This window comes from Strigops habroptila, chromosome 12 (genome assembly GCF_004027225.2).
Source record: "Strigops habroptila isolate Jane chromosome 12, bStrHab1.2.pri, whole genome shotgun sequence".
Taxonomy (NCBI): Eukaryota; Metazoa; Chordata; class Aves; order Psittaciformes; family Psittacidae; genus Strigops; species Strigops habroptila.
The window spans coordinates 9559323-9585500 of NC_044288.2; the positions used below are offsets into that span (position 1 = coordinate 9559323).

Here is a 26178-nt window from a genome sequence, read left to right on the forward strand (position 1 = left end):
ATATAGTTGAAGGCGTTCCTGCTCATTGCAGTGGCTTGGACTAGACGAGCTTTGAAGATCCCTTCCAACCCAAACCATTCTATGATTCTATGATCCAGCGGGAACTGGACGTGGTAGAAGAAGATAATGGACCCACAGTCAATTACTGCAAGGATGCTTTCCTCAGCCACTGCTGATGCAGGCTGACAGCTCAACACGCTGCATCTGCCATAGGCAGAGGCCACAGGCACCTCGGTCTAAGTGCCTGAGCTGAGAGAGCACAAAGAGGGTAATTTCTGTCTATTTTATCTCATATTGGGGCAGTGAGTTGAAGCTCTGAAAATATTAACCTAATTGCTCTCCCTTATGGTTAAAGATCAGTTCAGGAAGAAACGGCAGGTTGAAACCTAGTGAGTCTGTAACTGAAAATATACCATGCTCTTACACATTAAGCAGACCAGCAGCACGTTCAAACACCATGACTCAAAACCCTGAATGAGCCCAGACATGATCCTGGACTTTGGGGTTTCTGGCTCAAAGCCTGAGTTAGTTATTCTGCTAACGTCTGCGACATGCTGGATAAACAGACGTGTTGAGAAGTATTTGCATATTACATTATACCACTATTATCAGAAACATCTGCTGCCACTTTCTTATTCAACCCTCACAAAGAAGTTTATTTTATAAATGCTCTGAAGACTCAGGGTTTCCAATACATTTCAGGCTTTCAATATTATGTGCAAGCAGCGTATGCCCTTTCCATACGAGAGGGGATCTGCATCAACCAATGCTCTTCATAGCAGTATTTCAGCAGAATCATGCAGCTGAATAGAAAAGTAGTATTTCATACAAATAGCAATGCTCCAGCCAGAACTTCAGCCAACATGACTTCAAATTTCACTTTGAATTTGGCTGCTGCCCATTTGTCTGAAAAGCTCTCCTCTTGTTCAAGGCAGGTTGTCTTAAAGACCAGTGCAAACCAGTGCTGCTTTACTGGTCAGGGTCAGCATGACATAAGTGCTTTGGAGGGAGAGAAGATGTCCCCTAAGACAAGGTTTGTAGGACAAAGTGATCTCTTCTAAAACACTGCCCAGTTTAGGTGGAAAAAGTAGAGAAGCTCAGAGTCAAGGGATGTCAGGGAAGGGAAAAAACATTAAAGTGGTTACCTCTTGGGGAAAGACAGGTAATTTACATGCTGTGGAGCGCACAGAGATTATGGGTAGATGTGAAAGAGAAAGGGAGACTGCCCTACAGAATAAAACTAACCTCTCTAGTAAGTCATGATCAAAATTTGGCATTCAACCTGGCAAGGAGATCATCCATCTCGGGCAGGAGCTGGCAGCAGGCAGCACCATGACCTGTTGGGACTCATCTCCACCCTGACAGCACAGAGGATGCCTTTGACATGCCCTACTGGGAGACACAGGCATGGAGCAGACACTGCCAGAAGTGCCCTGAAAGGCACCTTGCTTGGCATGTACCAGAAAAAAACCCTCTCCATTTAACTCCAGGAAACACGCTCATCTACATCCCAAAGTTTCCAGATACCATGAACTGATGAGAAGGATTGATTCACCTCCTAGTTTGGACACTACATGCTTTCTGCTGCCTCCCTCAATATAGCTGTCATCTTTTTTTTGCATGCTTTTGACTTAAAATTCTTGCATAGCCTGAAGCCAAAAGTCTGTTCAGTAAACCCTGCCTTGCTGTTAACTGCTCCGTGGAACCAGGCTGATAGAGTTGGCTTCATGGAGCGTACTTTGATCACAAGCTTTAAGTCACAAGCTTTACGTGTGATGTAATGATGTGAAAAACCCTAAACATCTCTAGTGATTCAAGATTCCTAGACATGAAGTAGTTCAAGGAGCCTTCTGGACCATGCCAGCAGGTAAGGCCACTGCTTTGCTGCAGGTCAGTGCAAGGTTTTGTGCGCTGCTGTAAATGAGCATCACTAATGGACAACTCCAGCATCTTCCACTATCCTGCAGTGAAGCTAACTGCAGTTTGAGTTTTCTACATGTCTGGGTTTAGGATCTGATACTGCCATGCAGTATCTATCCACCGGTATGAGTATGAAATGTAAAGAACGCAAGCAATGGCAGCACCTTGCTTCTTTCTTTTTTACTAACTTCCCTTTGTGTGCCAAGAGACCATAAATGTGACTTATGTCCAGACTGTTCCCCACATGCTCAAATGAGGAACTGGGACTTCTTAAAACATGGGGCATGGCAAAGCAGGGCTGCAGTGGACAGCATGGCACATCAGCCAGCCCCAGCAGCACAAGCAGCTTATGTGGCTGCCAAATGAGCACAGTTCATTCTGCTTTCAGATGGTAAAAGAAAGATGCCTTCAGGCACATCCAGCCTCAGCACTCCACATTGAGGATGCCAATTTACGAAGTACGGTACCATGGAATACACATATGTATTATTTTGCATCTCCCTGTAAATCCTCATAAAGTCTTCTAGCTTGCTGGCTTATCTCCATCTTCTTCCTCTCCTCACCAGGGAACTGAAGTCTGGCCACTTCCTAAGCTTGCCTACAAGCTCCTTCTCTGACTTGCTCCCCGTAACAGCTGCCTGGTTTCCTGCTGCTCAAGTTTCACTTCAACTCCTCCAGGCCCATCAATCTGCTGCTCTAGCAAAGCCACATACTTTTATATTTACTGACTAAACATTCATGCCCATTCTGCCATGAACAGAATTCATTCCTCCTCCTGCCGCCAAGTACTTAACTGCAGAAACTGACGTATCAATTTACAACAGACTTAAGTCTTCAAAACCATTCTGCTTCCAGCATGGGAGAGCTGGGCGTGCAATGGGTTTCCTGCATCTACTGGCAAAGCTGGGCTAAACCATAGCTGCATTCACCTTTGCAGAGGTAATCCATCCAAATGAACCAACAGTCATTTGGAAGCCAAACATGACCACTAACCCAACCAGTGCTGGTCCTAGAAAACAGCTCAGAAACCCCCTGACTAAGCTGCAATTCACTGTTCAGTGTTTGCAGCTACTCATCCTTGCGCAGAGCCCCATACCAACAACGGGGCAATACCAACAGCTATAGTAAGACTGTCTCAAAGTATCTGTAATATTGTTTAATTTACTACTGTGCCTAACACTGGCTACTGAGTTGATTATTTGGGGTTCTTCCCCCACCACGTTTTTACTTCCTCTGTTAACTCTTGTCACTTAGAACCACTAAATATGCCAAGTAATAATTAAACACCATAGCTGATAGATATGTGGGAGAGGATAATTTTGCCTCTTCCCCCCTTCCCAATTGGGTTAGCCTGGCTCTAAATAAAATACAAGCCCAAAAATGCCTTGGGCAGCTCCTTGGAAGTATTTTTACCTTCATTATTTCTAGCCAATTCCCTGCCAACATTGCAGAACTGGGTATCCCCACTGCATATTGTGTTTGAAGAATAATGTTCAAGTGGGATGAGGTACAAAAAATGCTGAGCAACTGCAGTTTCTCAGACCTATAAAAACACTAGGTTAATATTCTGACCAGTCAAATACCCGTCCCCAGGTAACAGACTGCCATTCACTGACGACATACACCCTGACAAGCTAGACATAATAAAAATTTCCATGAAAACAAAGCAGCTGAGATGGACATGAACCTTTATTTGAAGTAAAGACTGAGCAGTTGTTAAAATCAGTATTGTAAGTGTGGTAAATATTCTTGTGATCCTACAAAAGAGGTATATTTTATGCAAAACCTGTCCTCTGAACTACTCAGTTATGATACAGCTAGTGCATTTCTGCACATCCAACTCTATACATACACACGTGTATATTTATCATATCATATAATCTGGATGTCACTGGGATAGCCAATCAATCAAGATCCTGGACATACAGCTGCTTCTAAAGAGCAACACAGCTACTGATTTTTGGTGGGTTTTGACCAGGCCATAAGGAACAAACCCAAATTTCTTGGACTCTGCCAATAGGAAAACAACAGGATGAGAAATGAATAGGTGATTTACTACAAAAGTAATTACCACTGATCACTTCATTTGGTTTCTGAAAGGCTTGAGGAGAGAAACTTGCCATCCTGCCAAGTTTTGAGAGCCTTTCATCTTCCATGGATAGGTGAAAATTTGAAATGTGCAAAAAGAAAGGACGAAGTGAAAAGAATTTCTAAAGGACTTCACTGTTTTATAACCATGACTCAGTTTTTCATCCAGGACATAAGAACTGAAGTCAAGTGGCAAGTAATGAAGTATTTATCAAGCTGTTGGCTGGATCTTCTACCACTACTAATGCAGCCCTAGAGATGTTTCAATAAAACTATGGCAACTTGGGAAAGCTCAGGGTGTGCTATATTCTACTGCTCCTCACTGTGATTAGGAACACACTGTAACAATGAGGATTGTGTATCTTAGTAAGTATATACCTAAATACAAACAGGACATGCACAACAGGAGCTTGTGAATACTTCAAAGAGGTTTCAGCCTTTTAATTCAAAACACATAGTTAAAGTTCCTATCTTTATGGCAGCGTGATGTCACCTGTCAAAATAAATCTGGAGTTGCATCTCCTTTAATAAGATTATATGGTCAAACAGAGTGGAAGCAATCTGCTTCAACATTTCTTGGCTGAATGGTTTCAAAAGCATCTTTCGACACTAATTTGTTGAATGGATGATTGAGAGCAACATAAAAACAAATTAAAAGTTTTAAGTGCTTGGGCTAGATCCTCGGCTAGTGAAAAGCAAAGGTGGTCCATTAAACTCTGCACGGCTTTGCTCATTTGTATCTACTGAAGATCTGCCTCTTTTTGCTTAATGTGACTACACATACACTTGAGCATAGAGTTATACTTAGCAGACAATTTATTCTAATACCAAGCATCCTTCAGCCCCACACTGCCAACAGGAATAGGAGCATTTGTCAGCTCCAGAAGCTACAGAATTAGTCCCTGCGTTCTTGCAACTAAAATAGTTGGGGAAACCACTGGAGGCCCTGTTCTGCTCGACACAGGGAATGTGATGGATGTGAATGCATATGGCTTTTACATACATAAATGGTATGGTCTAATTTACAGCAACAGGTAAGTATCACACATTCATCTACACTCATTACACAGTGAAAACTCAGCTATCTTTGAAATTAAGCCTGGCCACTGTCAAGACAATTCCTTACAGGTGCTCCCTTAAGAGTTTAGCCAAGTGTTTCTTCCAACTTACCCATAAACCTTTTAGTCTCCCAATTTGCTGCTGCGTGCTACTCTCCATCCTTTCCACTAAATGCCTGCTGTTTCCACCTGATCTGCACAAACTGCTGCTTTCCCCACCTCTCTACTCCGGTTTTGCTCTTCCCCATCTGCTCTCCTGCTCTATTTCACTATCTGGGACAGCTGATGTAAAGATGCAGGTTATTAACACTTTTGCTCTGTTTCCCTTTCCTGTGCACTAAGGGCAGGTAATTGTCATGCACAGGAACCAGCAACAATGCTAAGACCTGAAACCATATAAAAACCCATGGAGTCAATATTGGAAGAATATTTAGATAGAAATTGGAAAGGAGAGAAGACTGGATAATTGAAACAAAGATCTGTGTGCTCTAACCTGCCCCCAGTTTTAGTCTAAAAGAGCAATACAAGGATGGTATTAAAATCCTGTGCTTGCTCACTCCATGCTGGGTTTACTTGAGTTGGGGTGGAGGGGTTGTTTTTTGTGGTTTTGTTTGGTTTTGGCACCTCACACCACATGCTATTACGTGAACATAATGCAGATGGAAATTGCAGTGGGTTTTATGCATGACCCACTGAGAGCAAAATTTCAACTTAATGAGCTTAAACTGAATTTAGGAAAATATTCTTGCAGCTTCTAATCAACGACCAGAAGGAGGGTTTCTGTTAAAAAATTATTATTAGTCAAAAAGGGTAATTTTTGAACACCAGTTCAGCATCCCAGGATCTAAACGGGTCTGCAGCCATTCCCATTTAAAAGCAGGAGAAAAATCAGTCTTCATACATCATGGTGGAAGTTGGCTGCCAGCAGGAGTCAGGGAAGCATCTCCCTTCCGTACCACAGCAATTAAAAGATCATGTCATTATAGCTGATCTAGCACCCACAGAAGTCAAAGGAAAGCCATTCATTGACTCTAATGGGCTTTGGAGCAGCTTCAAAATTTCTCCAGCATAAGTAGCCCTGACACTTTGGAAGCCAAAAGCCTCCCAGTTTAACCACACTCATCCAGAGCTAAGAAAGGGAAGAAAGTATTTCCACATTTACAACAATCAAGGCTTTGTTTCCTTTGAAAGAAGAGCGTTGGCTTTCAACGGAAAGGACTCAAACCTTTTGTCCAAAAACAGAAACAGAAAAGTCCTGAAAAGCACGAGCCAGGATTGCCCCTCCTTTCACCAGCAGCTCTTTTTAATTATCCTGGTTCATCCCTGAGCATGGGATAATAAAAGCAGGCACAGAGCAAGTTTGCTGCAGCTCTCACCTTTGTTGTGGTAGATATTTAAGTTTCACAGTTTTTCAGCTTTTCAACAAAGCCACATCTTCCACCAAGGAAATGGAACAAGCACAAACCCCCCACCCTCAATCATTTTGAGTCATTTCATTTCCTCAGGTAAAAACCATTATCCACAAAAATTACCATTTTAGGGGGAAAAAAGGCCTGAATCTTAAAATTAGATCCTACCATAGCACCAAATTTATAATAAATCCTTTCGTGTGCATAACAAACATTTCATCCCTCTTATTTTTCCTAGCACTGAGTGGTATCTGCTCTGCACACATTTTAATATTGAAGAGGTTGCTGAAGGAGGCTTTTGTTGAATTATTTCATAGGCACTATTGACGACCAACTCCAACGAGGAAGATACTTAATCATTGCTGAAAATCCCCAGGCAGCTCTGCAAATCCACAGGCTTTTGTGACCAGGGTGTATTTACCAGGTCTGTCAGCATTTTCTTGACTTCTGAGGAGTTTGCAGTTCTTCAGAGATGATTATTCACAGACTGCGTTGCTGGGCATAAACCCAATATATCTATAGACCTTAACTCCCCAACTACCACCCCCTTCACTCCATCCATGGATCTAAAAAGCCTTCTGACAGAGAAGGTCATTATATTGAATACATTTCTGAACAAAGGTATGGTTTCAGTGCTCCAAATGGAAGACAAGCCTTACCCATCCTGCGAAGTCAATGAGAAATCAGCCTAATTGAGCCTGGAAAGTTCCCGTCTAGAGGCACTGATCTCAAAATCCAGTTATAGCTCTGAAGCAACATTTTCCAAGCACCCACATGATCTTATAAGTTCAATCCACTTTCAAAAATTGCTGTATTTAAGTTCTTGTAGGTGTTGGTTACTTTCAGTGGGGAGTAAACCTTTAAGACCCAAATTGTATCTGAAACAGGACCAGAAGTACTTCCACAAAGTTTTATTCATTAAGTCCATTTCCACGAGGCTGGATTCAGTCTCCTCGTCTATAATCAACTGCACCACAAACTCTATAGCTAGAGCATGACTGAAATGTCTCCACATCAGAGGTGCCAAGATGCTCTCCTGCATCTCAAAGCAACCATGAACCACCCAAGAGCACTCCTCAAGCTGAGATCAAAGCAAGGCCAGTAAAACTGGATTTCCTCATGAAGAGTGGCAGAAGGCTGACCAAACACACGCATATGCTGGAACCAGAGCTAAACAGATTTCACCTTTAGCAACAGCCATGTATTTCATGTCTTCAAGCCTCTCTGCTGCCTTGGCCTCACAGCAAAAAAGAAACAAAAAAAAGAACCATAGAACACAACCACAAAAATAACCCAAAAGGAGATTATTTGCCCAGATGATGTTACCCTTGGACCTGACTTTTTTCATTTATGCAGTAAAACAGTGGTAGTTACTTCTTCCCAATATAGGGGATGCCTGAACCAATTAAAAGCTGCTGCTGGAACAGGACAAGGGAACACATTAATCTGTTGAACAGGAGAATGCCTCACGTTCTACAGACGCAGATGAGGCAAGCAACTGCCTGATCCAGAAAACATCTGCTCAACAAACTCAAAATTAATGATAACAACGAGCTCTTTGATGGCTCATTCTCACCCAGATGCTGGGAACCATCAAAGAGCCACTCATAGTAGCAGTCAATTAGTTACTAATGCAAAAGAGTTTACAGGAGCATGATCTGGGCTCAGGGCACCAGTACAGCTCGCATTTAGTGCCCACAAACCTTGACTTGCATCCCCAATACCACAATGCAGTTCTGTGCTGAAAGAGCAAGTTTCCATTGAAACAAGAGCCCAATAACCTACAATTTGTGACCCTAAGAACTGTCAGGTGAGCACTAGGAGGCACTCCCTTTGAAATCCCACAGCAGCACGCTCTTTCAAGTGTGGAAACTCACGCTTGTTTTTAAAAGTTATCGCAAGAATACTCAACACCAGCACACAGTGAAAGAAAAGTGTATTTTTTCCTACCTTTTCTTCTTGTAACTTCAAACCTTCTGGAGTCCTATAAAGAAAAAGAGACATTTTTGTGGGTTTTGTTGTGGTTTGGGGTTTTTTGTTGTTTTGGTTTGGTTTTAATACAATAATTGCTCAAAGGCAGCATGAACAAAAACCCCTAAAAACATTAGTCATTGTCCCAGAGAAGCATCTATGAAGCTTTACACAATAACTGAGGAGTAATTATAAGGATGTATTTCAGTTTGTCCACAGGTATTTAATGGATCAATAGATCACCTAAAATGATTCCTCAATCATTCTGTGATAAGTTACATGGCAGAGCACAATCTCTGTCTTTAAAATGGATTTTTCTTCTCTATTGATGTTAAAAGGGAGCAGCAAGGAGGGTTATTATTACTGTATCAAGGATTTAGGGTTGGGGAGGGAGGAGACATTACAGATATTTTTAGCAGAGGCATGTTCAAATACTTGAATAATTTCAAAGCAACCAGACTACTCACGCTTAGAGCTGAGGGCTCTTTCAACCTTTACACATCTACATCATTTGCCCTATTTCTTGCAAAGCATCACTACTACCTATAATAAACTTATTTTAAAAAGACATTGCATAAAGTCTCAAAGGGTATTGCAGTCCCAGGCAACACTATCTACCTACACTAGTGGTGAGACTCCAGAGGAATACATACTTCATCCTATATATTATTTATGGGTTAATTACAAATACTGACAGTTTCCATCATTCAAAATACTTCCTGTATCAAAAATAATGGAATCACAGAGGACTCAAAGACCATCTTGCCTGGAGTCCCCCTGATCTGGACAATGCCTATGGATGGGTGATTCAGGATTAACCCCACTGAGTGCAAGCTCTCCAGACCCCTGCCAAAAGCTTATAATATAAGGGGCTTCTTACTCCCGTGGATGTACCTTAACCTCATTTCATTCCCTTAGTGCTCACTGTGCTCAGATGTTTGTTTATCAGAGAAGGAAAACAAAAAACATTTGTTTCTATCTTGCTTTTGATAGGAAAATAACACACAGCCTCCCCAGACATCTAAGCTTTCTGCCCTACCTGATGCTTATTATGGGTTTATTTGTACTTTTTCACTTTTTTCTCTATAATAAAGTACCTCCCTGCAGACCACACTTAGACAAAGAGAAGTGCTACACATCTCCTGAAATACATCCACAATCCTTTTTGTGGTACAGAGCACCCTGCCACAGGGTAATTGGAAATAAAGCAAGCTGCCGCTGGAGCACAGGGTAAAAAATACAGAGTTTATACAAGTGAAAGATAGAAATAAACAAAAGGGGGGGAAAAAATCAGCTTATGGAAGCAACAACAGTATCTGCTCAGCTAACTCCTGAAGGCCACAATTACCTCCCTCACCCAAGTACATCAGACAGCATCAGGTAATTCAGAATGAGGTGGTTTATTCCAGGATGCAGTATAACACACACAGGATGCTAAGTTGTAGCTATTTCTAGATAACAGATGCTGCTTCTTTCCTGCAAGTGACCAGCAAGCTGTCTTTCTCAAAGCTGCCACCAAAACAGAGAAGGATCAGAACAGGAGACATGGTCTTGGCACTCTCCAAGTCAACTGCCCCATCCCTGGCAGTGTTCAAGGCCAGACTGGATGGTGCTTGGAGCAACCTGGTCTAGTGGAAGGTGTCCCTGCCCGTGGCAGAGGGTTGGAACTGGAAGAGCTTTAAGGTCCCTTCCAACACAAACCATTCTTTGATTCTATGAACTGAGGGGAATAAACAACAAATGGGTATTTGCTTATAAAAATACTAAGTCATTACCCCTTGTAGGATGCTACCTCAGTGATCTTGAATAACACATAAAACAGCATTCAGGCTAAGTACAGACTTCAAAGGATTTATCCTCTGTAGGCGGCAAAGCTGAGCTGCACAGACAGTAACACTCCAGGGACCTCTCAGAGCTTTTCAAAATATTAGTTTGAGAGGTGGGGCACAGGATAAAAACTCAGATACACCCTGCTACCACTAAACCCGTGTACATGTAATATATGCAAAAGGGAAGAGTACTTTTAAAGCTCCCCCGAGTCCCTCACTTTAACAAGCTGTTTGAATTCTCCGCAGTTCAAAAGCTTAGAAACACTAAAACTAATTACATGTATTACATTGATCAAAAGGGAGAAAAAGACACTCACTTTATAAATTTTAAGTGCCAGCTCACTTGTATTAAATACCCTTTTGGTACTTTCACGTCTGCACAGATATCATCGAAAACAAAAGATGGTCTTCAAAGGTTCCCTTCTTTTACTCTGTTCCCCTTATAATTGTAAGCTCTAATGAATATAAACTACCCCAAAATCCAGATGCAGGATTCAGAGGAAAAGCTCGTTAGAAATGCAATGGGAGAATAGAAGGTCAGGCTGTAAATCACCACTTCTCACTATCTGGGAGAATACCATCACTTGGTATGTCCCCCCTCAACTTCCCCTTCAATGGAGAAAAGGTATTGAGAACATTCAACATTTCAGGACTACACAGAAAATTGGGAAATATACCTGGCAACCATAGCAGGTCTTAAACAGCAGCCACAAAAATCCATCACCTCCAGGCAGACACACAACTGCGGTTTTTATCCCTCTAGTAAAGTAAAACTACAGCAAGGGCTCATTTTTCTTAGTTTGCCTCAGCCAAATCATTTCTCTCTTCTGTAGCACAGAAAAGAAACGATGCTAATTTCTCTCCTTGAGGGCAAGTTGAACATAAGACCTTTCTATTAGTGATCTAATATACCACTAAGAGATGTTACCAGCAAGTCTGGCCACAGGCACAGCGCCGTGTATGGCTTGGGCAATCTCTTCACAGGAGAGAGTAGTCACCCTTTCTTTGAAGTGCAAGATACTGCTCTCAAGTTTAAAAGGAAAAAAATCACACTGAGGTTTTAATAGTATTACTGGTAGAGAATCAAACTATTTTGATAAAAATGACACTAAAGTTCTTGGTTGCATTGCCCGAGGAATATTCTCCTGCAGAAGCCATAAAGCAGATGGTTATAAATGAGACTTATTTCATGGGCACCATTTAACGACTACAAATTCCTTTAACTAAAAATCTAATTTTATCAGAGCATAACTCATAAGCTTTGAAGGGAAAAATTTCCTTCAGATTTCTCATTCCTTCTAGAAAGCTTCTTCACGAGTACCATTTTAAGTAGCATCTCATTAATGCAATGCAACAGTTTTATTTGTCAAGATTTGTATTCAGCACCTATTTTCCTTCGTTTTAACATTAGTTAATTGAATGCAGAAGAAAAGGTCCTTCTGTTCTGTATCTGAAATGCCTAATCATTATGTGGAAATCAATGTAGTGTGTTTGCTCCAGCATTTGGTTTCACCAGACGTGTAGCTACTGAAAAAGCGCATCTCCAAAAGACCAACCAACCCAGCGTCAGTGGTTGAGAGCAGATGTAGTGTCATCAAGTGCAATTACTAACCCAACCTGGACTTGGAGGACAAAAACAACACCACAAATCAGAACTACAGTTCACTCCCTGTAGCTGTCATGAGTTGCACAAGCACCTGTGTGAACCTCATGCCATTTAACAACAAAGCCCTTTTAGGCTCTCACAAAAAGGGAACGCCAGTCTTTCAGAAGACAGTATCTCGATGTCCTGCCAAGCCATAATAGCTGGTTTGCGTTACAGGCTGCTGATTAATGCTGAATCATGGGCCCACGGATGAGCAGAGCACTTCTGGAATGAAAAATCAGATTTCATTCAGAACAAACGAAGGGTGGGGGGGATGCTTCATTGTGCAGAGTTAAAATACAACTACACAGAGGGAATACGCAATGTAGTACAGTGGTTGGTAACCAGAGTGCTGCAAACAGATTTACTGACAGTCATTAGTGAGGGATCCAAGCAGCAAAACCACTTTCAGGTTGTTTGGTATCAGTGTAAATAAAAATGTTTAAACACCTCTATAAAAACGTATCTACATTTGTCTTGTACCCCTACAAATAACATATTGTGCACTATACAAGGCAACAGTCTCTTCTCCCTGTAAATCCCTGTTGCGGGTCGGGGGGGGGAACGTGAGCTCCTGCTGCTGAAGCAGGAGGCCCCCGTTTTCTGACACCACTGGAAAAAGGGGCATCACAGTGTGTACTGTGTTTTACTTCTGTCTCCTCTGATTGTTGGGGTTTTTTTCCCCACATTAGGGTAATGGAAGATTTGGCTTCAACTCTTCTACAGTCGAGCAAACCCAAGTTTGCTGGACCCTATTTGTCGTCTTGGTCTACAGCCTTCAGGTGCTAATTTTGAATGCCTCTAACACGGGAAGCACAGAAAACATGGAAGAACCACCACTACACTACGAACACCAATTGCTGTTACAATCGCTTCAGCCTACCTTCATTACACCAATGCTAATCAGCAGTTGATCATTTTCACTTTTTAGAGCTGCATTCAAGCAAACAGGGAGGCAAAGAAGGACCATGTGCATGGTCCCTGTCCCTGGAATTCAAGGACAGGTTGGATGGGGCTTGGAGCAACCTGCTCTAGTGGAAGGTGTCCCTGCCCGTGGCAGGGGGTTGGAACTGGATGAGCTTTAAGGTCCCTTTCAACTCAAACCATTCTGTGATGCTATGATTCCTCTTAGCTTTATAACTACAGGCAAGACTCACACACTGAAGGGCTAATTTCTGATTATAAAAGTGATCTGTGACGCCCAAGAAATTGTTGTAAGAACTGTTTGTCATGTAGAAACCTAATTCCCACATCTATTAATAACGTTCACCTATTCTCTCCAGCCAAGGACCGAGCAGGCAGAGCAGAAGAGTCATGCGGATGCTCCAACTACACAAAGTCATTATCGCAGCACAAGCAAGGGGAGGTCTTTCAGAAACAAAGCTGAACCAGAACTGCCTCTACACAAAGCTAGCCCAGAACTGCCTGCAGGAAGCACAGTATGAAGCAGAGATTCCCCAAAGCTTTAAAAACACCCATGGAACTGGGGACAAGATGCAGGCACATAAACAAGCTGCTCAAAGTCATCCTCAACCCTAGAAAAATGACAGTTGAGCCTGTAAGCAAGTAATATTATCTACAGCAGGTTAAAAACATGTCATTAGGTATCTAGAATTTATAACCATTTAATGCATGTGCAGTCACATCACTAGAAGCTGCTGTGCATGATTAAAAGCAATCTATTAACCTGGCTCCTACAGCCATGGACTTGACATTAAGGCGTGCGTATAACATAACCCCTTAGTCTTAAATAAAATATGCCAACCCACTACAACATGAGATGGGGCATGAGACAAGGCTCCCTGCCCTAAAACACTGCTCTGAAACACATATAGAGACTAGCACCATCACAATTGCAGCAGCTACATAGTACTTCCTACTTGGTTTGTAAATGACATTCAATGCACATAGACAAGCAACCAACAGGGAGGGAGGAAGGACTGTGCCCTAATTTTCCTACAACAGTTGTTCTTCCTTTTGTCCCTGAACATCCACAATTGGCCACATGCAATTTCCTGCATCCTAATTTGAAGAGAAAAGTGAGCACACTTTGCAAGGTTCATAATTAAACAGTCACAATTAGGCTTGAAATTGGGAAAGACAAGTTCCTGTCTGCTATTTCTTCCTAGTTTTCCCTTGACTAAAACCAGAGGATAAATGCTTATAAACCAGCATGCAGAGGCACACAAGCTGGAATCCCTGAGCTCAATGTAGTATTTTAAGGTTCACATCTTCACAGTACAATGTCTTTTTGTAGTTCTCTTTCTTTCCCGGCTTCCTCCATTTGCAAACCAGTATGTACACAGATTTGTATATAGCTGTGCATTTGCCATCCTCTTTTTGTCAGCCTCTGATCCCACTGCATGATGCCTAATACGTACCAAGTTTGGTACCAAACAGGTACCAATTGCCCTCAAGTACAGCAAACCTTGCAGTGTTTTCAGTCTCCTGCTCTTTTAAACATAGATTTAGTTAAAAGAAGTCTCTTAGGACCATAAACAAAGGTTAACATAGTGGATATTGCCAAAAAACCCCAATTAATGCAGCAGATGGAAGAGATGCAGTACAGGTAACACATTTCAGATCCACACGTTGCCTGTATCACTGGACTGTAGCAACCCTCTTACTGGGTACTTTATGGCAGAGACTGCAGTGCTTGTGCAAGGGGATAAATCAGATTCAGCACATGCAGTCGGCTCGTGCTGCGTCCATCACTAAATTAGATGTTACTTCTGCACACACCATGTCTCCAGGGACCCACTCTCAGGATCAGTCCAACTGCTGTACAACTCCTAAATATACAGCCCTGACTCATTTAGCCAATTAACAAAGCAGTGGCTGCTCCTATTAACTGACCATCATCCCGGAGATTTTTGCTTTCCATTCAGAGCATGCTCTTCCTTATCTCAAGTGGGGGGTCAAGAACATTATTCTGCCATCAGTGCAGGGCGAGGGGAGGCACTCCGCATATGGACTGTAGTATTTGCAGTGGTTATGGGTAATAGACAATCAGGATTTTCTGTTTATAAAACTATGCACAAAGACTATTTTCAAGATCCTAATGAGGCAGAGAACATCCACTTCATGTTTTTTTTTGAGCAGGCATGAGGAAAAGAAGATAAATCATATACTATTGTTTTACCAGTACAGATGCTGGCAATTTACATTTGTTCTGGCTGGTATAAACACTGAGAGAAGCTCTGATGTCTCACATCACACAGTATCATCTGCTTGTCCATACGGTAGCTAATTGAGATAAGTGCTACATCTCTGATTGTACTCACTATTTCCAGATTTCAGATGAGAAAACCAGGTACAGCTCCATAAATTTCCACACTGTCATAGGGAAGCTCATGGGATGCCTGCTTTGGAAATCCCAGATTTGCAGATGTACCCTTCCTAATTTAAAAAAAAATGAGAACTCCTCTGCTTTATGATAGAAAGTACCTGGAGTAGAACTGTCTCCCTTCTAATACTACTGCTATAGCTTTCTTTTTTAAGCGATAATATGCTCCATTTGGAAAATAATTAGTCAATATTTAGTCTTTTAAGGTTAAGTAGCTTCTGAACAGAGCATCAGAACATGTAACCCTCTGCTACATCACTGCCGAGTTAGAACTGCCTTAGATTTCTTTATTTGCAAGGTGTTTTACTCTGGTCTTATTCTCTGCTTCAAGAATATACCAGCATTTCCCCACTTAGGTATGGTTTTTTCCACAGTTACTCAACTGTGACAGGAGGAAAAAAACCTTACCGAGATGTGGTTCCTGGGGTCAGTTTGTGCCAAATGGTCCCTGCTCTCCCCAAGGGACAGCATCCAAGCACCAGCTACCTCCAGCTACAGCACCCAAATTCAAGGTCATTAGCACCCAAGGGTGCTAAACTGCAGGGTGGGCATGCAGTATTCTGGCTGCTGTTAGCTGGAAGGTGATAGCCCCCAGCACACCGGGCAATGCAGGACCACAGAGTGGTATCACATGCTGCATCTTACCAGAAGTTTAAAAACAAATACAGGAAGCAGGATTTTGGTTCTGTAAGGGTCTGCATACAAGAGGTTTTCACCTTTTAAGTTGTGCTATAGGTGCAACCTGACAATCCCCAACACTTATTATTGAGCCATATCCATCTACATAACCTAAAATCCTTCAAACTTGATGCTGTTATTCAAGCACACAGTACCTGCTTTGTTCCAAGTAACCCAATATTCAACTTTTCCAGTACTTCAAGCATAACAGCATCCCACAGCTACAGCATTTATTAAACCTTCTGGGTACCATCCCTTAAGATACAGCATTTATTAAATCATCCAGGTACCATCCTGCAAGATACAGCATTTATTAAGCCCTCTGGGTACACGGGAGGGGATAGGTAGGATTTGGGAATACAGAGGAAGGACCCCAACATGTGTATCCAAATACTATGAAAACATTTCCCAGCACCTTGAACTGCAAATATGCTGATAAACAGCACTCAGAGCAAAAGCTTCCCAGCTCCGCAGGGATAATACACTGGTTAAGATTTAGAATGGACTACAAACAGCAATTACAGCTTGCTAGAGATACCACATAAATGCAAGTAACAACAGTGAATTATCAGTACATACCAAAGTGATTCAAACATAAATTTAAGTCTTGTCTCCTTTTACCTCCACTAACGTGTAAAACAGGAGCAGGCTGTAGCCCAGTATAGATTTGAATTCAAATCTGGTTCTTTCCTTCCTTTCTCCAAACTGACTTACAAGCAGGAAGAGCACACACATGGCAGAGAATACATTACTAATAATAATTTTTAAAATAAATACCAGGATATTAGATCTTCACCTGCATATAAAAGTGATGCAGTGTGCCTGTCTTATTGCAAGCTCATGCTCTGAAATTATGCTTCTAGTTGAATCAGAAGCAAAAGCTTTCACCAGAAGCATTTACAATTTCATACCTTACTTCCCAAAGCCCTCCTTTCCTAGCCTGTCACATTAGGAAATAACACTTTGCTGGGGGAAGGAGCACAAAATCTTCCCCATGGCTTCTCTACTCCTTGAAATAACAAACTGTGGTCTTCAGCTGCTTAAAATCTCCAAGTCATAACTTACGAACAAGTCAAATAATGGATAAACTACACAGCCAATACCTTCCAAATGCCAGTTAGAAAGTTAAGGTACTTTTAAAACTGAGCATGTCTGCTACATTCATTAGCATAAAAGTAAGCCTTGGTGTTTGGCATACATTCCACTCAGTAGGATTTAGTCCCATGACGGTTCAACCCCAGGAAGCTGCACCTCCTAGCTCCACACAAATCCATGCGCAACACTCAGAAGCTTCACGAGCTTCCCAGCTCCCTCTGGAACCAGCTTATGAGAAGTCTCACAATGTGAAAGTGACAGCAGCATTCTAAAACATTAATATGGACCAGGCAAGTTGCAGCTTTCAATTAAATCCTAACATTGTCCTTGTTTTAATTAGGTTTTCCATTTTAGCTCATTCTACACCCATGGAATTTCTGACTGCCTGTACATGTTTACTATTCTAATCGGGACTAAAAGTAGTTCAGATTTTCTCCAGACCACCCCATATATTTGAGAGGTGGAAGGCTGAGCATCAAGAAAGCATACTATTTGCATACCATTTGTATGTTAGAGAGTCAATTGCTCAGGCAGAAGGGCTGTATATTGAAGTCTATGGCCTCAAGACTTATTTTTCCATTATAAATGCAAAGCACAACTGCAATAATTCCACCACACACCATGAAGAAATCGATTTAGCAATCACAACATAAATTAAGCAGTGTTTCTGATTCCATAAACTTGTTCCTATGTAGATCAGAACAAGTATTAGTGAAGGTCAGTGACCCATACCCAAGTATTTGCTTTGATGAAGTTCTGAGGAATTTACGATCAGAGCACACTCCAAATTATTTGACCTGTAAATTAACCCTTTACACATTTTTAAAGCAATTTTAGTGAATTGCCAGGAGCTTTTGTATTTGTGATTCAATGTTTTAAACACACGTTAATGGAATTGCATATTAATCAAACCACAAAGTTGGTAACAAACTCCTCAGGAATAAGGAGCTCCCAACTGAACAAAGTCCAATCTCACTAGAGGATGATTTCAGGTGATGTTTTATTAGTGAAAAAATATTATGGCTAAACTATTTTCTGAAAGATCAAATAAGAACTGTTGTTTTTCTCTCTGATCTTAATCCCACTGACCTACCTGAAAGGTTTGCTCAGGGCTTCCAAGTTCATCTTGGTGTTTGGTACCACGCTGCACCAAGCTTGTGGAACAAGCTTTCTGTACAGTTATCTTTCAAATCTACATTATAACTTGAAGCTATTTCAACTGCATCCTCTGAACATTAGAAACTTTAATGCTAAATTCTGTGCAAATCTGAACGAATACATTTCTGCCTTAGACCTTTTCACCTCCAGCAAGAACAAGTAATTGGTACAATGACCTCATGCTTTTTTAGAGGAAGATCAAATAAATTAATGTCTTTCAAATATAACAGTTCTACAGTTTTTGTTCAAGCAGGTTATTTGAGTAATGAATTTAATTCCACAGAGTAACTTCTTCAAAAAATCAAAACTAATATGTATTAGTGCAGAATGAGATCTTTCTGAATGCAAAAGCATGCAAAATGTTTGATTGTTTTCAATAAAGCAAAAGTGATCTAAGACAATACAAGAATGTGTTTAACAGAGTTCCAGTGTACTACTTGAGTCTACACAGCAATGAAATAACAGTGGAAGTGTGGAGGGGAGCTGCTTTTCCTCACTTCTTCAGAACAGAGGATGGATACTTCAAGGAAAAAGTACACCTGAGACAGAACTTAGAACTAGAAATCTCCAACTCCACCCAAATGCTATTTGAGCCCTAGTAAGCAGCAAAAAACATCTTCATAATTGGCTTAAACTGCTTTATTGAATTAATGCACACAACTGTGGGTATTTGTAGATGGGATGTGACTGGGAGAAATGAGATTTCCAACTAGAACAAAATCCTGAGGCTTAAATAGATCCAATTGCAGCATGAATCCATCAAGGGCTTATCATTAGCCTGGCACTGACTCATGTGTCTGCCAGTACGTAAGTGTTGTAGGCAACGGCAGCTAAAAAAATAGCAGTGTCTCCTTTCCCTTGCCTCCCCCACCACCTCCCACTTCCAGGCATTTGAGCAATCATTTAACAAACCTATGATAATCAGGAACTAATTAAATAGCTAAAATTGATCCAGCATTCATTGTTTTCTTTCCATGAAAGTCACATTCCCAGATTTTTATAGCCTGATTTGCATGCCTCAGACGTGAAAATCTGAGCCTACCCATACCTGTGCAGCAAGACATACAATGAGCTCTAGTCCAGAAAGCCACCATGCTCGAGGGGACAGCCCACACTGGACACCTATCAGAACTGGGACCTGCTTGATCCACATCACTGCAACAAAAGCCAACACTGTCACCCTCAGCACTCAAAACAGTTGCTTCTCCACTCTCAAAAGCCCAGGGATTGAACGCTGAGGAGTGCATTACCGTCCTGCATGAGTGCATGAGGAGTCCTGCCACCCCATCAAGCCAGGCATTAGGAACCCTCCCTAGCTGGATGAAGATTCCCATCCCTCACTACGGCCCTGGTCCCTTTCCAATCACTTTGCACTTCACAGGGGTTCAACATCAGAAAACCAGGAGGGAAACAATCCAGCATTAACTTTGCTGGTTCTCTCAGAACCACCTATGGCTCCATTTTCCCTTTTTTTAAGCAGCAAAAGGACTTTTTTCAGGTTTCACCTGAAGGGCCAGTGACCCAAACGAACCCAGTGACCCAAATGAAGAGCCAGGACAAAGTTTACTTGTTTAATTTAATGCCATTGGTCCCAGCAGGGGACAGAACAGGGAATCAACGTCCCCAGCCCAGGACAGAGCATACCAAAATGTCTTTGGGGCAAACCCAGCATCTCCACCATGGCCAGATGCACAGTTTCCCTCCCGGAATGATGTCTGTATACTCAGTAAATGTAGGAGCTTCTGCTTCATTGTTTCTTCACTGACCTTCTTAGTTTAATACAAACACGCATGGATAAGCCCTTGCTTGTTTTCTGTTTTCACAGTATGAAGAGCCTGAACACAGCACAAAACTAGGAACACAAGAGTTGTAGCTGCAGCAGCAGCTGGTGTACAGTACCTCTTGATGTGACCTCCCCACATCCGAATACAGCCTTCTGCTCCTGTCCTCGACCATCCATCCCCTTGTGACCAACAGGGAAACCCCAAGCAACACGAGAGATAACCAAAAGCTTCTTGATCTCATCATTTCACGTCTGTTGAAAACAAGAGAAAAGTCATAAAACAATCATTGCACAACAAAACCCAGCTTATTTTCAATAACACAGCATAAGCTTCAGCTGATGGTGCCATCCACACACGGGCAGTGCCGATGGAGCTTTGCAGACTCCCAAAGTACATGCAGCAAAACACTCATTTTCCTGCCTTGCACTCAACAGTGTTTTGGCAATGAATTCCCACATTACAGCATCTCCGTGAAACATTTATCCCAAAACTACCCTCCACAGGACACATTGTTCCCACTCTGTTGCCACAAAGCAGCCGCAGAAACAGAGCCCCGAGATTTCTGAATCTAACTACAGTATCCAAAAGGAAACCACAGCAAAACATGGTACTATGGTATTCAGAAAGCCAATGGGTGACTTTATCCCATCTCCAGACCACCTAGCAGCACAGGGTCACTCCTAGTGAGGACTCACACTTGCATCCTCAGCAGACCTTCAGGAAAGCCCCAGACATCCCCATTCACTTCTTTGGCCACTGGAGAAACCATAGAAAATATCGTTATTTCCCTCATTCAGAGGATGCCACTGCCTTGAGCAGATGCAGCCACTGCCACTAGGCTACGCTCGGGTTTGCAGGACCAGCCAGGGTCTGAGCTGACCCCCAAAACACAGGAACAGCCATTTCCTCCCTGAGGTGGTCACGAAACCCATGAAGACTTGTAAGACCAGAAACAAACCCTGTGCTGAAGAGATGAATTTCTCCAACCAGGATGTAGGCAAGCCCTGCGTGGGGCTCTGATTTTTCCACTCATTTGCCTTTGACACAGAGACACAGCCGATCCCTCCCAGACCCATCATACTCAACAGCAGCGCCATCTCCCTGGTAGTGTCCCAGAACAGCCCCACATCGGTGGGAGGCCAGCAAGAAAGCAGAGGCTGAAAATGGTGTGAGGCTGAACACTGGAAGAAGCAACCCAAAGTTGTGGATGCCCCATCCCCGGAAATGTTCAAGGCCAGGTTGGACGGGGCTTGGAGCAACCTGCTCTAGTGGAAAGTGACCCTGCCTGTGGCCGGGGGTTGGAAGTGAATGAGCTTTAAGGTCCCTTCCAACACAAACCAGGCTGGGATTCTATGATTTCTATAGTATGCAAGTGACAGGCTGCTGCTTGGTTTGAATTATACACGTTAGCAAGGCAAGTTACCTGCTAACGTCAAAATTAAACCTATATTAATTAAGACCCCATAACATACCTTATCTTGACAGGACTCATTTTACAGTGTTTTCATGCCAGGTATGCGCTGCAGGTGCATCGCTATTCATTTTGGAGCCATGACCATTTACACCAGCACTGACTTGGTCTCAGGTATTTTGTCTGCCTAAAGACACAGCATCAACATGAGCACAGCCTTCGCCACGCGCCCATGCAGCTCAGGCACTGCTTTTTGCCAGCACTCACGTAAACATCCTGAATTGAGAGCACTCAGGATGAAATAAAAATTTATTAGGCTTTCTAAATTCCAATTAGAAAGCTCAGTGTTGCTGGGTCTACAAATAAATGTTTAATAAACCAAAGTCACTATATCAATAAGTGACAAGTACATTGTTACGTTACGAATTGCTCTCGCACAGCAAGGCTGTTCCTCACGGTTTTTATAGAGGTATTTTGTATGCTCAGTTGATACCATCACAGCAAACAACTCTTTCACTTTGCAGTTCTAGAGACCTCTGACTCATATCCTGCTTGAAATGACAATCCTACAGCAAAACAAGGGACCAGCTAGTTTTGTGTGTATTTAGTAAATAACCAACTGCTTGAAAACATGATGGTGTTTGGATTAGGATGATTATAACAGCGACGAAACAAAGGGCAGCCTCTACCACTAGAAAACTCTGACTGGTTTATAAATGGGATTTGTAGAACATCTTTCTCTAGTCAGTTTAGAAATTACTTATTTTTATTGCATGCTGACTGACAGTACACTAATTGCTCTCACTCCTAGTAAGAGGGGACACACTAATACACATTATATATCTGAATAGTCTAAACCAAGCAACAAATGTACACTATAAATATCATCTGAGGGTTAAGCCTGAAATCATACAGCATTTTCATGCTACTTGGCATCCTGAACCACAGCTTAGCATCGCCTTACCCTGAGCTAAGAGGAAGGCTCCTTGCAGAACCTGGTCTGCAGCTGCATCACGCAATACAGCTACCAGATTGCAGTCTAAAGTTCCCTGGAGTCAAGAGAAAGATTCGCACTGATTGAATAGATCCGGACCGCCACTGTCAACTCAGACAAGTTTTACTACCCATTTCCTCTCTTCACCTGAACAAGGGACAGATCTGGAGCCTGCACAGACAGCACTGCCCAGGTAAACTGTGCACATGGCAGTATCTGCATAAACAAGTAGCTCCACACAAAAAATAAGTGAGCAATATTGGTGGCTGAAGACTAGAGGTCTCCCAAGAGCTGGGGTGGAGGGGGGACCTATCACACAGCTCCTGGTCTTACTGCGTGAGCGGAGAGACAGACTTTAATCTGCTCTGTAATGCAGAAATTAGGAATTGCAATGCAGATGCTCGGAAGTAAACAAAGTTGAGCATCACATCCATTTGTAACACCTTTCCTTCAGTTTCAGGGGAGTGACTTCCAAAGCAGTTTTGGCTCTTATGTTAAAGACGATACTATGCAAAGACTAAAAGTTCACCTAACAGTTGGGGTTTCTTCCTCTGAGCTAGAGCAGCATTACAGCCCTCCTTGCAGCCAGCACTGCTTTACCTTCCACAAGCAGTTTGCTATCTGATGAAGCTCAGGCACGATGGCTCCTGCACGCAGTGCCCAGGCTGGCAGCACCCCGCTGCCGAAGACATAAGCACAAGGTTTAGGGTACGGGTTTTAAGCAAAAAGGGTCACCTTGGAACAGAAAAAGGACTCATCACCTTGTCCATTTGAGTGGAGAACACCACAAATTGTTTAAAGCTCTTCTGTGACATGCAATAGGAGCTGTCAAGCAGCTATATTGCTATAAAGGTGCCACAACTTTTTCCTCCACAACACAGAAGCACTAAGAGTTCAGTTATGGTGACTAATAAAACTAAAGAATTTGCCAAAAGCAGTTATTTGGTTTGGTTATGGGGCTACTTAAATTGCAGCTTACTTTTTAAGCCTTGAGAAATTACTGGTTCACTGTAGTCTTTAAACATTTCCAACAAGCCTCACATTAGAAAGAAAAAGACTGAACTTACTTACTTGAAGTTATGACTGTTGCTACAGCAAGAGGAAAGCTTACAGACCAAACCCTTCACTCTGTACAAACCAGCTCGACTAACACCAGATAAGAATCTGGTCCTCAGTTCCTCTGCCACCAACTGTTCCAACTGCTTCAGGCTTATCTAAACAGCATTTTTATGACCTGCAAAATAATTCTGATGACCATAATTTCTTATTGAGTGCTACAAGTGCTACAAAATTAAGGAGAAAAATCCATTCAAAGGTAACCTATCAGTGAGACATAATGAAGCCAAATAATTTCCATCAGCTATCCACAGTATCCTAGATAAATTACTTAAAGTTTTGATGCATTAAGAGCTCATTTGTACCAGCTGGGATGTTTCAGGACAAACCAGACATTTCCTTTGAGCAAAACCATATTTAAGCATTTTTCGTTTGATCTTTAAATTCTCCAAGACACTTCAATGCTCCTACAAGAAATGCAGGCAACACCAATCCATCCAGCAGGGATGAAGGACTGCCGAGAAGCCCCTAAACCTCACAGGTATTAATCTTTGCTCTCAAGGCTGCCTCCGTGACTCTTGTATGTTTCAATCACAGCTTTGCTCTCAGGTTATGCTTACAGAAGCCCCAACCATCCCTCCCGTTAGCACCACGGGAAAGCCGTTCATTTCCACGGTGCAGCAGCGTGTGAGACCAGTCGGGAAGGAGCGCGGTACCTCAGATAAATTAAAGTATCCGATAAATTAACGTATCTGATCAATCAAAGCACCATCTCTCTCCGCTGCCCGCGCAGCGCGACCCGACGGGGCGCCCCGCGGGGACAGCCGCCAGCACCACGGCGCCCCCCAGCGGCAGCGGAGAGAAGCGCAGGCCCCACGAGCGACCGCGGCGGGACGCGCCGCGACCCAGGCACGGGCGGGAGTGAAAGGGGGGAACCGCAGCCCCCGCGCCGCCCTCCGCATCCAAGGGGCGGGAGCCGCGTCCGCCCCACGGGCGGCATTTCCACCTCTTGCCCCCAGCTCGGGATGGGGGGGACGCGACATCCCCCAAAGCCCGTCCGTCCCTTCTCGCTCCGCGGAGGTCGCCCACCTGTTACCGCTCCCGGACGTGCGGTCCGCAGGAGGCGGCAGCGGCGGCATCCGGAGCCCAGAGCGCTGCCCTCACTCGCGGAGCTGAAAGCAGCGCGGTTCCCACGGGCGCGCTCCCTGCAGCCCGGGCGGGAACGGCAGCGCTCCGGTCCGCCGGGCGCGCAGCGGCAGCGGAACCCCGCGGTGCCGCACAGCCCGGGGCGGGCAGCCTCAGCGGAGCGCTGCCCCGCGGCACTCACCTGGGGAAGGGAGCGGGGCGGCTCGGCGGGGCCGGGACGGGCGCGGCGGAGGCTGAGTCCGCTGTGCGGGCCGGGGCCGGCCCTATTTGTGCTCTCTGGGCCGGAGCCGCCTGACGTCAGCGCCGCATTTGCATATTCCACCCAATCGCCAGCACCTGTGCGGGGACGGCGGGACCGCCCCCTCGGGGCACGCGGCGGGGGGGCGCCCGTCGGGGCTCTGGAGGGAGCGGGCAGCGCGGCGGGGACAAGGGGGGTATCGGGGCCCCTGTTGGAGCATCCCTCTGTCTGTGTGCCAGAGGTGCGGGGCCGGGAGCGCAGCACAAACACCGCGGGGACACCCGAGGGGGTGGGCACCCCGCAATGAGACACACGCCCCCCCTGTGCCCGGGAGAGCCGCTGCGGGGCAAGGTGGGACGGAGCTGGTCTGGAGCTGGGCGAGATGAGGCCGCGGCCCCTTGCCGTGCACGAAGCGGGGTGACTCCACGGGGAACCGAGTTTTCCCCACAACCCACCTTTGAGGGTTCTCCACGCTGAAGATGTCTTGTTTCCACATCCCCCTGGTCTGACAGAGAGGCAAACGCTGCCTTTCATTCATTCATTCATTCATACATCCTCCCCTTCACTATCGCATCTGGTTTCAAAAATGAAAAAGAATAAAAATCAATATAATAATTTCTCATTTATCTTTTAAAAAGGGCTGGATGTTTGCGAGAGAGGGAGGCACAGAGGACACAGGAATAAAGGGGATTTGGGGTGTTTGGCTTCAAAGACTGCTAGGAGGGTGAGGCGCAAGCTGGACACATCCAAAGGTGATGGATGTAACACCAGCAATTGATTACAAGAGATGAGTGGCCTAACAGACCCAAGAAAACACACCAATTTTTGGTGTTTCTTCCAAGAAGAAGGAATCCATCCTTCAGCTAGAGCAGGATTCAGCTGGATCCTGCTGAATTAAATTGGATTTGTCATTAGCTTCAGCATGGCAAGGACAGGACTCCTGAGTCTGGGTGTTTAAAAAGGCTACCCTCAAAAACAGGGTCTAGCCCAGAAAGAAATCTTCTTATTAAAACATCATTGCACAAAATTAGGCAGGAGGTTGCAGAAGAGGCTCTTCCATGAGAATAAGCTTTCTTTTAAAAATATATATATATTTCTTTTATTTATATATATATATATTTCTTTTAAATATATATATATAAAAAATAAATTATTTTGCGGTTTTTATTTTCTTTGCAGGAAATACCAATGATCAGACAGGTTGGTTCTACCAAATCTTTCACACCTTTAGTTCTGCCCCGTTAAATGCAGCTCTTCTGAAATACAGAGCTTATTGTATCCAAACATGCACAAAGGCTTGTGGTGACTCTTGAAGTGTTTTTTTCTGGTTTCCTTCTTTAGGCAGGAAATGA

The 26178-nt window shown here is 43.5% G+C and overlaps 1 protein-coding gene across 3 annotated transcripts in view; it reads right to left on the bottom strand.

Annotated features, from left to right (window-relative positions):
* FSTL4 (follistatin like 4) overlaps positions 1-24808 on the bottom strand; it is a 205597-nt gene extending 180789 nt beyond the window's left edge. For 2 of the 3 annotated variants that reach the window (XM_030504791.1, XM_030504789.1), the window contains exons 1-3: positions 24770-24808; positions 20097-20232; positions 8426-8459 (exon numbers count right to left, since the gene is read on the bottom strand). In XM_030504791.1, the coding sequence (XP_030360651.1) occupies positions 8426-8459; positions 20097-20225 (163 nt within the window). In that variant the 5' untranslated portion in view covers positions 20226-20232; positions 24770-24808. Of the gene's footprint in view, positions 1-8425; positions 8460-20096; positions 20233-24158; positions 24168-24769 lie in introns of those variants that run through there. The other variant, XM_030504790.1, reaches the window with a different exon arrangement.
* Positions 24809-26178: the final 1370 nt, after the last annotated feature.